This window comes from Arachis hypogaea, chromosome 19, assembly GCF_003086295.3.
Source record: "Arachis hypogaea cultivar Tifrunner chromosome 19, arahy.Tifrunner.gnm2.J5K5, whole genome shotgun sequence".
NCBI lineage: Eukaryota > Viridiplantae > Streptophyta > Magnoliopsida > Fabales > Fabaceae > Arachis > Arachis hypogaea.
Genome location: NC_092054.1, coordinates 42766935 through 42779050, shown reverse-complemented (window position 1 = coordinate 42779050; position 12116 = coordinate 42766935). Strand labels below are relative to the sequence as shown.

At 36.3% G+C, this 12116-nt stretch overlaps 1 protein-coding gene and 1 long non-coding RNA gene across 2 annotated transcripts; both read right to left on the bottom strand.

Moving 5' to 3' along the window:
* Window positions 1–6740: 6740 nt before the first annotated feature.
* LOC112778290 (uncharacterized) lies at window positions 6741–7579 on the bottom strand. The gene is given in 4 exon segments (XM_025822625.2): window positions 6741–6831; window positions 6833–6915; window positions 7016–7171; window positions 7294–7579. Coding segments are annotated over 4 exon segments (576 nt in total). The 5' UTR covers window positions 7540–7579.
* Window positions 7580–10732: 3153 nt separating this feature from the next.
* On the bottom strand, window positions 10733–11870 carry LOC112779739 (uncharacterized). The gene is made up of 3 exons (XR_003190839.2): window positions 11742–11870; window positions 11454–11500; window positions 10733–10906 (listed from the first exon to the last, which is right to left on the bottom strand). It is a non-coding gene; the product is annotated as an uncharacterized lncRNA (long non-coding RNA).
* Window positions 11871–12116: the final 246 nt, after the last annotated feature.

Here is a 12116-nt window from a genome sequence, read left to right as displayed (position 1 = left end):
GTACCGATTATGCCAGTGAAGAAGGAAGAGAACGGCAAGAGACTTTATGCGAGCGGGAGTGTGCCAACGGATCTTCGTGATTCAACCTAATCTTTCTTTTCTTTTGAAACCTGCATTGAAACTCTATCTAGAGTTCTTCTTAAATGACTTGATCATCTTTCCAGTTTTACTCCTTACGCACATGAATCTTGTTTCTTCCAGGATGAGCCTGAGCTTTTCCTACTATAATCACGTAATCCTTGGATCTTGGGAACTTGCTGCGAGTGGTGTTACTCTCAGTCACAAACCGAGTTCTTCAAAATTAGCTGAGATTTCTTTGACCTTTATGCTCTGTTCTTTCTACTAAAGGTCCTTGATTTAAACTCTTTTTTTGAGATGTACCTAAGTTTCTCTTCTTGTGCATTCTATTATTTCGGTACAACTCTATTTGACCATATACAAGACTTTCTTTCTGATTTCTCACGAACACCATTCGTATTGTTCATTCGTCTTTCGAGCTTAATGTCTTCTTGAAAATCAACTCGAGGCTGTATTAATATCGCGTATGAATCCTAGCTGTAACCATCAAGACATTGATTCCTTAGAGCAAGACTTTTGGACGTGGAAGGTGAAACATTTAAATGTGCACCATCAAGAGGAGTTTTGGAGCTTTAAATTCTTGCCGACCCTAATGCCTATGAGTAAGTTAACACGCTAGAATGCACTGTCTATATGGATGCCTAAATGTGAAGAGAGCTTTCGAATCTCAAGAGAAGGATTAACCTTAGTGCCAGTAATCATGATACCCAAACTTAATTAACTACTCGGAATTATTGCGATGCATTATTAAGGGGTTTAGGATGCGTGCGAATACAACATCGTGAAGTGGTAACGTACGCCTGAGTAGGAAGTCTCTGAGTATTGTTTGGATGACCAAAGAGGAAGAACTGTTAAGTAAGTTAAGGTCTTAAGTTGGGTGTTGAGAAAGTGGATGGAGGTGTCAGATTGAACCAATTACAAATTACCAGGGATCGTATAGTCGAGAAATTAGGGAGCGCAATAATGGTGATAAGGAGCCACTAAGGGTATTGAAGCCTATTGAATCAAGAAGATATCAAGAGAGAATTTTATGTCGAAATCGGAAGTTGAGATGAAAAACTATCCTCCCGAGTTCACAAGAGAGGATTTTCAAACTTACCCTGAAATTATTAAAACGTACCACGAATCAAAGAAGATATTTTGAGCGACCAGAAATGAAGATCGAAGTGGCGATGCATGTGATTGCGTGTTTGATGCATGAGAAAGAAAAGAGTGACCACCAGAAGTCATCTGGGATGTTGCAACCATTGAAGGTTCTACACTGAAAGTGAGGAAGGGTAGCTATTGATTTCGTAATAGATTGCCGAGGTCTAGGACAGAAGGTGATACTATTAGGTAATTGTAGATTAAGTGACCAAGTCCATTCTGTCCATCAAAGTAAACTAGAGCATCAAACATTTTAGTTCCTGAATTTGATAGCGGAGCCAACGAAGAAAAGCTATGCAAATTCGACGAAAAGCCGACAGAAGAGTTATGCAGACCTGAAAATAAAACTTTTTAAAGTTTGAAGAAGGAAGACTTGTATTCGTGAAGGTTACTTCAACAAGCTGGAATCAATGAGGAAATCAAGTCTAAGGGATTGAAGCCGAAGTGTTTTAGGACCTGAGTTAATGGCAAGGACGGACTATTTCAGATTCTGAAGAGAATTGGGCCAGTGGCGTATCGAGTAACTCTATCCCCACATCTTTCGAACTGATACGACGTATTTCACGTCTCACAATTTCAGGAGTACACTCCTGATGCCAATCACGTATTAGAACATGAACCAGTGCAACTAAGAGAGGATCGAACGCTTCAAGTAACCACGGTTGGAATTTATAATATGATACCTTTGCCAAGCAACTATGCAGAGGAGGAGTTATGTTAGCAGAGGATACTAAGAGTGGAGATGGAATTTGGAAACATACTTGGAAACTTGAATCAGATATGCGGAAGGACTACCCACACCTCTTTTCAGGTAACCAAATCTGAATTTTGAGGGCAAAATTCTTAAATAGGTGGGTAGGATGTAAATCCCGCAAAATTAGCAAATAATTAATCAATAAATTAATTTTTAATAAAAGAAATTAGAAATGTGAATTTTATAGTTTAATAGGATAGAACTAATTAAAACAAGAATTTTGACACTAATTTCAAAAAATTTGGCCCAAGATTGGGCCAAACGGACCGAACCGGTTGGACTGAGCCTAAACTGGGCCTGTAGGCCAAACCAACTCATAAAACAAAATGAGCTCAGCTCATTCTTCCTCATTCATGCTGTTCCATGCTGAAGCATGCAAGGGGGAGAGAAGAAAGAGAGCTCGAACCCTTGAATTCACTTCAATCTCACATAACTTTTCACTTCGAGCTTCGATCGTTACGCCGTTTACAGCCACACGACCGCAGCGTCAGGCTCTACAATGCCCATTCAATAATTAGGTAAAGAAACCACTTCTATGTTCCAATTTCTTCCTTCCCAATTTCAAAAATTATGAGCAATTATGTTAAAAATTGTTTAATTCCGGTGTTTAGGCTCGAATTAGCTTGAGAAAAATACTCATTCTTGCTAATATGGTGCTTGGGTAAGGTGAGAATTATAGAACCCTAACTAATTCTTTGATTTTGTGTGTTGGGTATCAAATTTTGGATATATATATATATATATATATATATATATATATATATATATATATATATATGAAAATGTAAATTAGGTGTTTATATATGTAAATTAGAGCTTGGTTGCAAACATTGGAGATTTGGTGGAGTTTGGGTGTCATTGCTTTGAAGATTTTGGATCCTTAGGGCTGTGTTTGGTGCCTTTTAGTAGTGTTTCGGGTTATACGTGGAGATCGGCCAAGGTATGATTTTGGTTTCTCGTATTTAATATGTGAGGTTTTGTGAAAACATTAGGTTAGATGACCATAGGCTAGGTGTGAATGTATGAATGCATTAAATGTTTAGTACCTTGATAATAATTGTTGAAATCAGCTGATTATTAGCTTGGTAATTGATGTTGGTGATGGAATATAATGCTATATGATGAATTAGTGATAATTGACAAGGTATTAATAAATAAACATGTATATGTGATGAATGATGATGATTTTGTTGGTTAGTTGAGTTATTTGTGTATGTGATTGTATATATAGGGGTATAATTGATTGAGATAGAGTGTGGAGATTTTGGCATTTTAAATGGTGTGCTATTGTGCTGAATATATGTATAGTTAGGTTGGATTTGAGTTTGGTTTTTAATGAAAATTGAGGTTTGAGGTTTTTGTGTGAAATGAATTTTTGGCCGAACTTTGGCGAGCCATAACTCAGCTTCCAGAACCCTAAATTGTTTCAAATCTATTTTATATGAAAATTGGATCCTTGAAGTTTACACCGTTCAAAGAATGGATGAAAAATATTTTAAAACGAGAAAGTTATGCGCATCGGAAGTTCGGTATGTAAAATTGAAATTCTGCAGACTTAGCCATTTCTGATCAAACTACAGTGTATGCGTATGTATACCCCTCATTCACGAAGGGTTATTTCTGTCCAGCATACATGCGTACGCGGACAAAGGTATACGTTCGCGATATGGACTAAACTACAATCCCACGCATACACGTGACCCCTATTTCAGCAAATGTGGATTTTGTATTTTAAAGCCAAATTTCAAACCTCTAAACCTCTATTTTCATTCCTTTGATCCTAGATCTTGTTAGTAAGCCTAGTAATGAGATAAAGCTAGGAATATATGGTAACTTAGAGATGAAAAAAGTTTGAGAAGTGATGATTTAGGAAAAGCTACGAATATATATATATATATATATAAATACTACTTAAATTATGAAACTGCTAAAGAAAGGAATAAATGTTACATCTGAGTATTGTTTCTTGAAAGTGCGACCCCAGGAGATGGTGGAAGGTGAGGATCCCCTTCTTTGTTCCTCCTGATATTGTAAAATTGACCCCAAAAAGATGGTGGGAGGTTATGATCCCCTACTTGGTTTCTCCTAGGCATATGAGAACGTACCTCCTAGGTAGATGCAAGGGTTGTGGTTTCGCCTCACTTGCTCCAGGTTGGTTAGTATAAAGGCTCTCCGGGTAGACGCAAGGGTTGTGGTTCCACCCCACTTGCTCCGGGTTATGATGAATTATGTATAAAAGTGCAATTATATGATGTATAAGTGATGATATAGCCATAATGAATGATTATGAAATGTTTATGAATTAATATGAAATGATGATCTGAGATACAAGTTTTCCTGAGTAAAGTTCCATGGCTTGCCACCATGTTTTCCAAGTTGAGACTCGATACTCTGTTAACCCTACGATGTAAGAGGTGACCGGGCACTTATAAATTCCTGGGAAGGTTAACCCCCATTGAGAAATTTTATATATATGAGAAAAAGCTATGCATAGACTCTTGGGGATGCGCGTCGGGGGACAATCCAGGGTTTAGCAGCCGGACTTATCGGGTTGGCTTGATAACCGACGGATGAGACTCATCAACCGTAGGACAGGCATGCACAATTTACATCTTGTTTGAATTGCTTGCTTGTGCATTAATTGGGATTGCCTAACTGATTATAATATGTTATTTATTATATTTGCTATCTGTATTACTTGTATTCTACCTGTGTTTGCCATTGTCTGTTTGTTTGTCTTTGTAATTTCACCGGAGATGGAGGAACGGAGGAAAGACAGAGAGAATTAGGGTTCTAGTTAAGTTTTAGTTAGATTTAAGGAATTGGTTAAGTTTAGAAAGCCTTAGAGAACCACCCTGATTCATGGTTTCTATTTTAGTTCTTTAAGTTTTATAATCAAAGTGTCGGCATTCTAGGATTGCCTCTGGTATTCTCAGGACCTTATATCTTATGTACGTGGCACCTTTACCATGCTGAGAACCCCGATTCTCATCCCATACGATATTGTTGTTTTTCAGATGCAGGTCAATATGCACCTCGCTAGGCGTCTGGAGTTCTACAGCAAAGTGGATTTTGGGGCTTTATCTTGATGTATAGTTTATATTTATGATCATATGTATAGAACTCTCCTAATAACTTGTTTTATTTTGCACCTCTTAGAGGTTTATGGAGAACCATGATTTATTATATATGTACTTTGGGTTTTGGGTTAAGTATATATGTATGTAAATATTCTCCGGTCAGCCTTAGCTTCGTAGATTGAGCTAGGAGCTTGTTATTTTGTACTCTTGACCCTCTACTCTTATTATTTATATGTAAGTTAGTGAACCTTAGTTTTCTTCGTTCGCAAGTTACGTTATTTCTTAGCGTTGCGCTTTTAATTTTGCGATTTTGCTTTACCTATTCTTCAAGACTCCTCGTATATTATATTCTTTCTATTATCATATGTATAAATATTTTATTTTAGAGGTCGTAATACCACACCACCTCTATTTTATGACTTAAATGTAAAGCTCTGTGCGGTAGGTATTACATGGACTATCTCAGTAACGATAAAAGAGTACTTCGAGAGTTTAAGGACTATGCCTTTGAGAAAAGACATGTGCAAAAAGTGGTTAGTTGGGTTCTTTTCTGTCATATGGTATATTTGGTTATACCGGAATGATATAATATTTTAGAATAAGACAACAAATTTGGTGGATTGTGTCACTAGATCATTTAGTTGCTTTAGGGAATGGTGTAGTAGTTAACTTATGTTGTTGATGGCTATGCCAGAAATGACATAAGAGTTGAGTTAATTGTATTTTAATTTTTATTTTGGTTTGTTCTGTTTAATCATTTGCTCCACCTAGTGTGTTGAACTTTGCCAAATAAAAAAAAGTTGGCTAACAAGTAAGAATCACCACGAAGAGAGGTTGTTCAAATAGCGACATTCACAACTAGAAAATGGATTAATACAGACAGATTTACAGACGGATTTGGTCTTTATTACAGACGGATTTTTGGTTACCGACGAAATTACCGACGGATTTTGTCCCTCTGTAAAAGCCCCGTCGGAAATTATTTACTGACGGATTTTTTTTCCGTCGGAAAATTACCGACGGATTTTTACTAGTTACCGATGGATTTTCCCTCTGTAAATTCTCCATCCATTTCCCAAAGGCGACGAAATTTCTGATGGATTTTCCGTCTGTAATTACAGACAGATTTTCAGACAAATTTTTTGTCTGTAATTACAGATAGATTTTCAGACGGATTTTCCGTCTGTAATTACAGACGGATTTTCCGACAGATTTTCCGTCTGTAATTTGAACTTTGGAAAATTATCTCCCACTCTAATTACAGATAGAAAATCCATCTGTAAATCCATCAGTAAGATAAAATATTTTTTTTTATTTTTCCAATTACAAAATAAGCTTGTTTTCATACAAAATACTATAAACAAACAAGTCAATATAATTCAAAACATAAACAAAGTGTATTGATACATCAACTATAATAATAAATAACAACCATACATCAACAAAGTGTATTGAGTAAATTAAAAGTTGTTAATGGGTATCCAAAGGGCTCTAAATAATTTTCCTCATACTAGTAAATTAAAAGAACTATGTTACAAGCAACTCCTATTCAATTTCCTAACTCATTTGAACAATTTTCTGCTGCTGCTGCTGCTTCTTCTTCATCATCCCAGCTTTCCTCACACGGTCACAAATGTTCTCTAAAACCAGATCATCCATGTGCTGAAATAGTGGTATATATCTTACCAATCATCAGGGGCGCTTTTAACAGCTTGATCAAAATAGCCCCCAGCACTATCAGCCTCCTTCTCCATTTGCCAAATTAAATCCGCAGAGTCACAAAACAGTTGCATCACCAGGATTAGCCAAAATGGCTCTTTCAAGATACTCCTCGGCTTTAGGATAATCTCTACGAACCTATATTTGCAAATTGAATATTAGTGAACCATTCATAGACAGAGCACAATAGTTTTCTTAGATCTTCCATGTATTGATAAGTTTCAAAAACAAGCTTTACCTCTTTTAAGAACTTAGCATAATTTCCAAGCAGAAGCGCATTGTTGGGGTTAGCTTGAATCATGGTTTGGTAATAAGCATGAGTCTTATCTGATTCCCAGCCACCTCCATCTGGGACTCTTCCACTGCCACCACATATCTTGCCACCATCACTCCCCTATTACCTCTCTTCGTTTCTTCACCACCATCTTCATCATATTCTACTAGGACTTGCCTATCTAAACCTGAGACTGAGAAGAGTTATCTGATTGAAGGTTTCCCTTTTGTTGTGTGAATCACTTGGTCACTTTCTTTGATCTCGGTACCATGCTGACTCTTGAGCACGTTACTACGTGGTATGCGACTCTTGTTGTCGTGCTTTGTTGGGCTTCGATGATCTGATGAGTCAGGCAAGTTTTGTCTTGGACTGGCAAACGATCTTGTTCTAGAAAATTGAAGAACCCTTTCTGCTTCAGGGGAGGATGGTTCCCTAGAATGGGGTATGAACGAGGTTGGTATTGGTGTCGAGGAGCTTCTTAGTAACATTGTTTTGCTGTTTAGAGAAACAAACACAAAAGACAATGAGAGAAAGAAGTAGTTCAAGGTATATAATAAGATCTGTTAGGAAGTGTGGAATGGTAGGCTGCTGAATTCTACGGCCAAGAATTGTTGTTGCATGTGACAGAAATGGAGTCAACATCATCATTCAATTCTTTCCAATAGTGGGATAATAATCATATTCTCTCTTTGATGTATTGAGACTACCAAAAAATAGCAACTGTCACCAAGCAAAACTTTAAATCCAATAATTTACAAATCGCACACCCCAAAAAAGGGGGAAAAAGGAAAGGCACAATCATGTTGTTACGCATCATGATACCTGAAAATTTTGAATTTATATGAGAGTCTAAGGTGCCTATGCCTACAGCAGCTATGGTGGCTAAACAATTTTTACAACACCTAAAATTAATCACTGAAGAATTGGATCCCAAAGGCAGACACTATATGAAAAAAAATTAGAATTCTTACAGATGAATCAGAGCCATTTCCGAGCTAAAAAGTTGAGGAGGAATATTGCCTGAGATTATTCTTCCCAAGATGACTGCATGTAACACGTATTAGATGGATTTTTCTACATAAAAGTAGTAAGCCATTTATTGCAGAAAATAAAAGAGTTGACTCACAAATGTTTGGCATGGTGCAACTTATCAAGACCAGGTACACTGCCACTAGAAATTGGTATAGGTCCTTGAAGCTCATTGTCAGCTAAATCTAACCAATATAGGTTCGATAAATTACCAATAGAATGTGGAATCCTCCCAGTGAAGCTATTGGAATTTAAGAGGAATACATTTATGCAGACAAGCATCCCTAAAAGAAATTATTAGTAACCATGAAAAATCTGAACATTGGGGGATTAGCTACAGAGATCTGCAATTGAAGTTGTGACTGAATCGCTAATTAGCTTCCAAAAAGTAATCATTGAAAAAATGAATTTTAAGTAATAAATATTTTTTCTACATCACACACACGGTACAGTCACTAGTTATATAGCTAGCAAATATTCTATGGCTAATCTCTATTGCAAAATTCATGGTGCAATAATGTACTAAAGTTGACAATGATAACTGCACAATGTTAATGCTTTTAATACAATCCCACTAAAAAGTCAACCTTTCATTGGGCAACACTACCAATTTCAGCTAGTTTTTTAAATAATTTTTTTAAGTTTTTATTTACAATCACTCTTCTCGCTTCTGTCTCTTTTTTTCTATCCACCAGCCATCCGCTGCCGACCTTTAAACTTTAACCTTAAATCTTAAATTCTAAATTCCAAATCTTTTAAAAATAAAAATTTAAAAATTAATTAATTTTAATACAAGAAAAATATAATAGTAATTTGGCAGTTATCAAACTTATACTCCAATAATTTCCTGTCAATTATGTATAATTAACATGAAATGATTGTTGAACATCTAAATTCATGACATATTTTATATATTGATATTTACTTCTACCATATGAGGCCTAGAACAGCTGTTTCTGGTACTCAATAAGAAAAGATTGAATTTTGGATTTTACTATCTACCAATATATGTATGGATACTATCTAGAATTTCTATTTTATAGCGAAGGTATGGATGATGATACACCCATATAATCCTGAACAATTTTCACTACCTGCGAAGCATATAACACCCATCAAATTAGAGTAGAATCAATGTAGCATCTAAGCTTCCAAAGCAACACAGTGAGATGGGTAGCAGACTTGAATGCATGCTGCCATCATTGGTGGCTCGTTCTCTTCTGACTTGCTCCATTCACACCATTAATGAAGACGATGACACTGAAAGAGTTTATGCAGTTTCATACTATTACAAAAGAGAATCAAACAAAATATTCATGATGGAAAGAGGGAGAAAAACTGCAAGGGCAAGTTAAAAACTATACTTTTTTTCTGCTGGACCTCCTATGGACAATTTTTGGCTTCAATACAATATCACGACGATGAGATATTTAAGGCATATTGCAACCCAGTGAGCACCGAATGAAATGCAGATACTATTTTTTCCACCTTAACTTCATGCTAAAAAGCAGAACCTCTACAAAATTCTAGTATCTAAAATTCTAAATAGCAGTAAGCAAAAATGAGTACAAACAGTGAGCATTTAACTATAAAGCAGCATGGAAGCTATATCCAACTATAAAGCAACAAAAATGAAGGCATGATCACCATGAAGCTGTCACCAAATTCTTTGATCAGAAAGCTCTTTTCTCAATATTTATTCATGGAAGCTATATCCAACTATAAAGCAGCATCAGGATCCAACCTTCTCTGGATTGCAGCAGCAGCTTATAGTGACAAAATTACAAATAAACAAGCAAAACCATTAAAACTAACCAAAGAGCCTCAAATAGTTTAATTTGAGATTCTCACCTCAAAGTTACCAAGCTTGTATTGGTATGCCATTTTCTCCCTCAGTTGAGCTTGCTCTTTCATTGCCTGTGCCTGTAAATGACAGCCTAGAAGTGTGAGAAGAAAAGGACCTTGACATCAAGAAAATAATCTAAGGATAGGGGCCACATCAACATAAAAAAGCAATCTGGTAAAAACTAATTATTCCACTTTGCATAGAGTGCTTCAAAGCAATCACTTGCTCTTCCTTATGCTTTTCACATGCTTGCAACAATTCTTGCCTGCAGTGGCAATGAAAAAATGATCATGCTATAATGAAAATAAAGGAATTTAATGTTAAATCATATAAACTACTATATGCCTTGATGGTGTAGATGTTCTGATTTTGTGCAAATGAAAAAGAGTTGAAAAAGTCAAACAAACAGATTGAGAAAATCCTATGCATAACAAATTTAAAACAATGGGAGTGTAAGTTCAGAGGAAAAGCTTAGACAAATGGAATCAATTTACAATGCCAATAACAAAATCCACATGAAGAATTAAGAAATTTGAGAAGAAATTGTTGTAACCTTGAAGAACTCATCTGAATTGCCAATAACTCTCTCAACAACCAAGTCTGCATTCTTAAGCTCGAATTCGTCCTAGTTTTGTTGCCACAAACAGCCTTGTCCCCTGGCCCTGCATACTCATCAAAAAAGCTATAATTTTCAGACCTCATGAAGCATCCATCAAGAAATATTTGAGACGTTGTGGCTTAAAGCAAACATGTTAAGGAACTAGTTTGTTGCTCAACAAAAAAATACTATCATTAACTAAAGTATTATTGTAATAGCAGTTATCATGCAAATTGAAATGAGTTTAAAATGAAGATGTAAATTAAAGGATACAATGAGAAATATCCATCAGGCCTCAAAAAAGTAACTCTCTGACCACCATTGAGTATGACTTTGACATTCGACACTTTTCCGGGAATTATATAGTCTTTTGTTCCTAAATCTACTAACAAATTTATGCACACCATTAACAAGAAATGGATGCAAGGAATGGGTGTACACCACAATAAACTCTAGCAAAACCTTGCTGAATTCCACTCAATTAACATTATCAGATACACCTAAGTAAATGAACCAAAGATGCTAACAGGTTTTGATAGCCATCTTTCTAAATATTTCAAATTACAATTGATACTATAAACCAACCGAAGCTTCAAATTAGATGAATTCTGAATGACTAAATCAAACTTGATTTTGGTGTGAACTCCAAAACAATATGAACAACTTGAACTGATATATGACCCCAAGCACCATTACCAGTCCCATCAACAATTCAAAGTCAATCTCACATATTAAAGTGCTTTAGTGCATCTACATATTAAAGTTGAAAGCTTTAGTTCATCTAAAGTATATTGAACAAAATATAAAAAATCTGCCAATTCAAATACAATGGTTATTCGCATCAGTCACCATCCAACAATTAGATTTTGAATTAACTAAAAAGTAAGAAAATAAAAATCAGAGTGACAAAAAAGAAAAACAAAGCATACTGCTGGGGATCTTCACTCGACCATAAATGGTGTAACCTTCAGTGGACCTGAAAAAAACAAACTAGGATTAAAATCGATCCACATAACATAATTCTAAACCAGAGAGAACAAACGGAAAATTAGGGTTAAGGGACGAGAATTAGGGTTAAGAAAAACAGGGAAGGGACAGGGTTAGGGCTAGGGATAATAAAATCGGAAAAGAATCACAATGGAAGGGTTAGGGCTAGGGACGAGAAGGAAGCGGAGGCCTGCCTGAACTAACAGTGACGAGAAGAGACGATGACAAACCTCCGGCGAGGAGAGAAGAAGCAGCGCGAGAGTGGCGGCGGAGGGAGCTCGTAAGACAAGTGCACGGCCGAGAAAGCTCGTGTGACGACGAAAGGAGCAAACGCATTGAGAGCGGCGGTGGAAGGAGCTCGTGTGACGCGAGCCGCGGCGGCGACACCGGAGGATGTCACATCTTCAATGGAGAGAGAGAGAGAGAGGGCATGGGAGTAATTCAAGGAAACGTGAAAAAAAGTGAACTGAAGTATTCGGGAGTAGAGTGATCCATCTCCTTATTCTAATATATTTCCGACGGAAAATTTAAATTACAGACGGATTTTCCGTCTGTAAATATTTTTTACGGAAAGAATTAATTTTTCCGACGGAATTATCGACGGA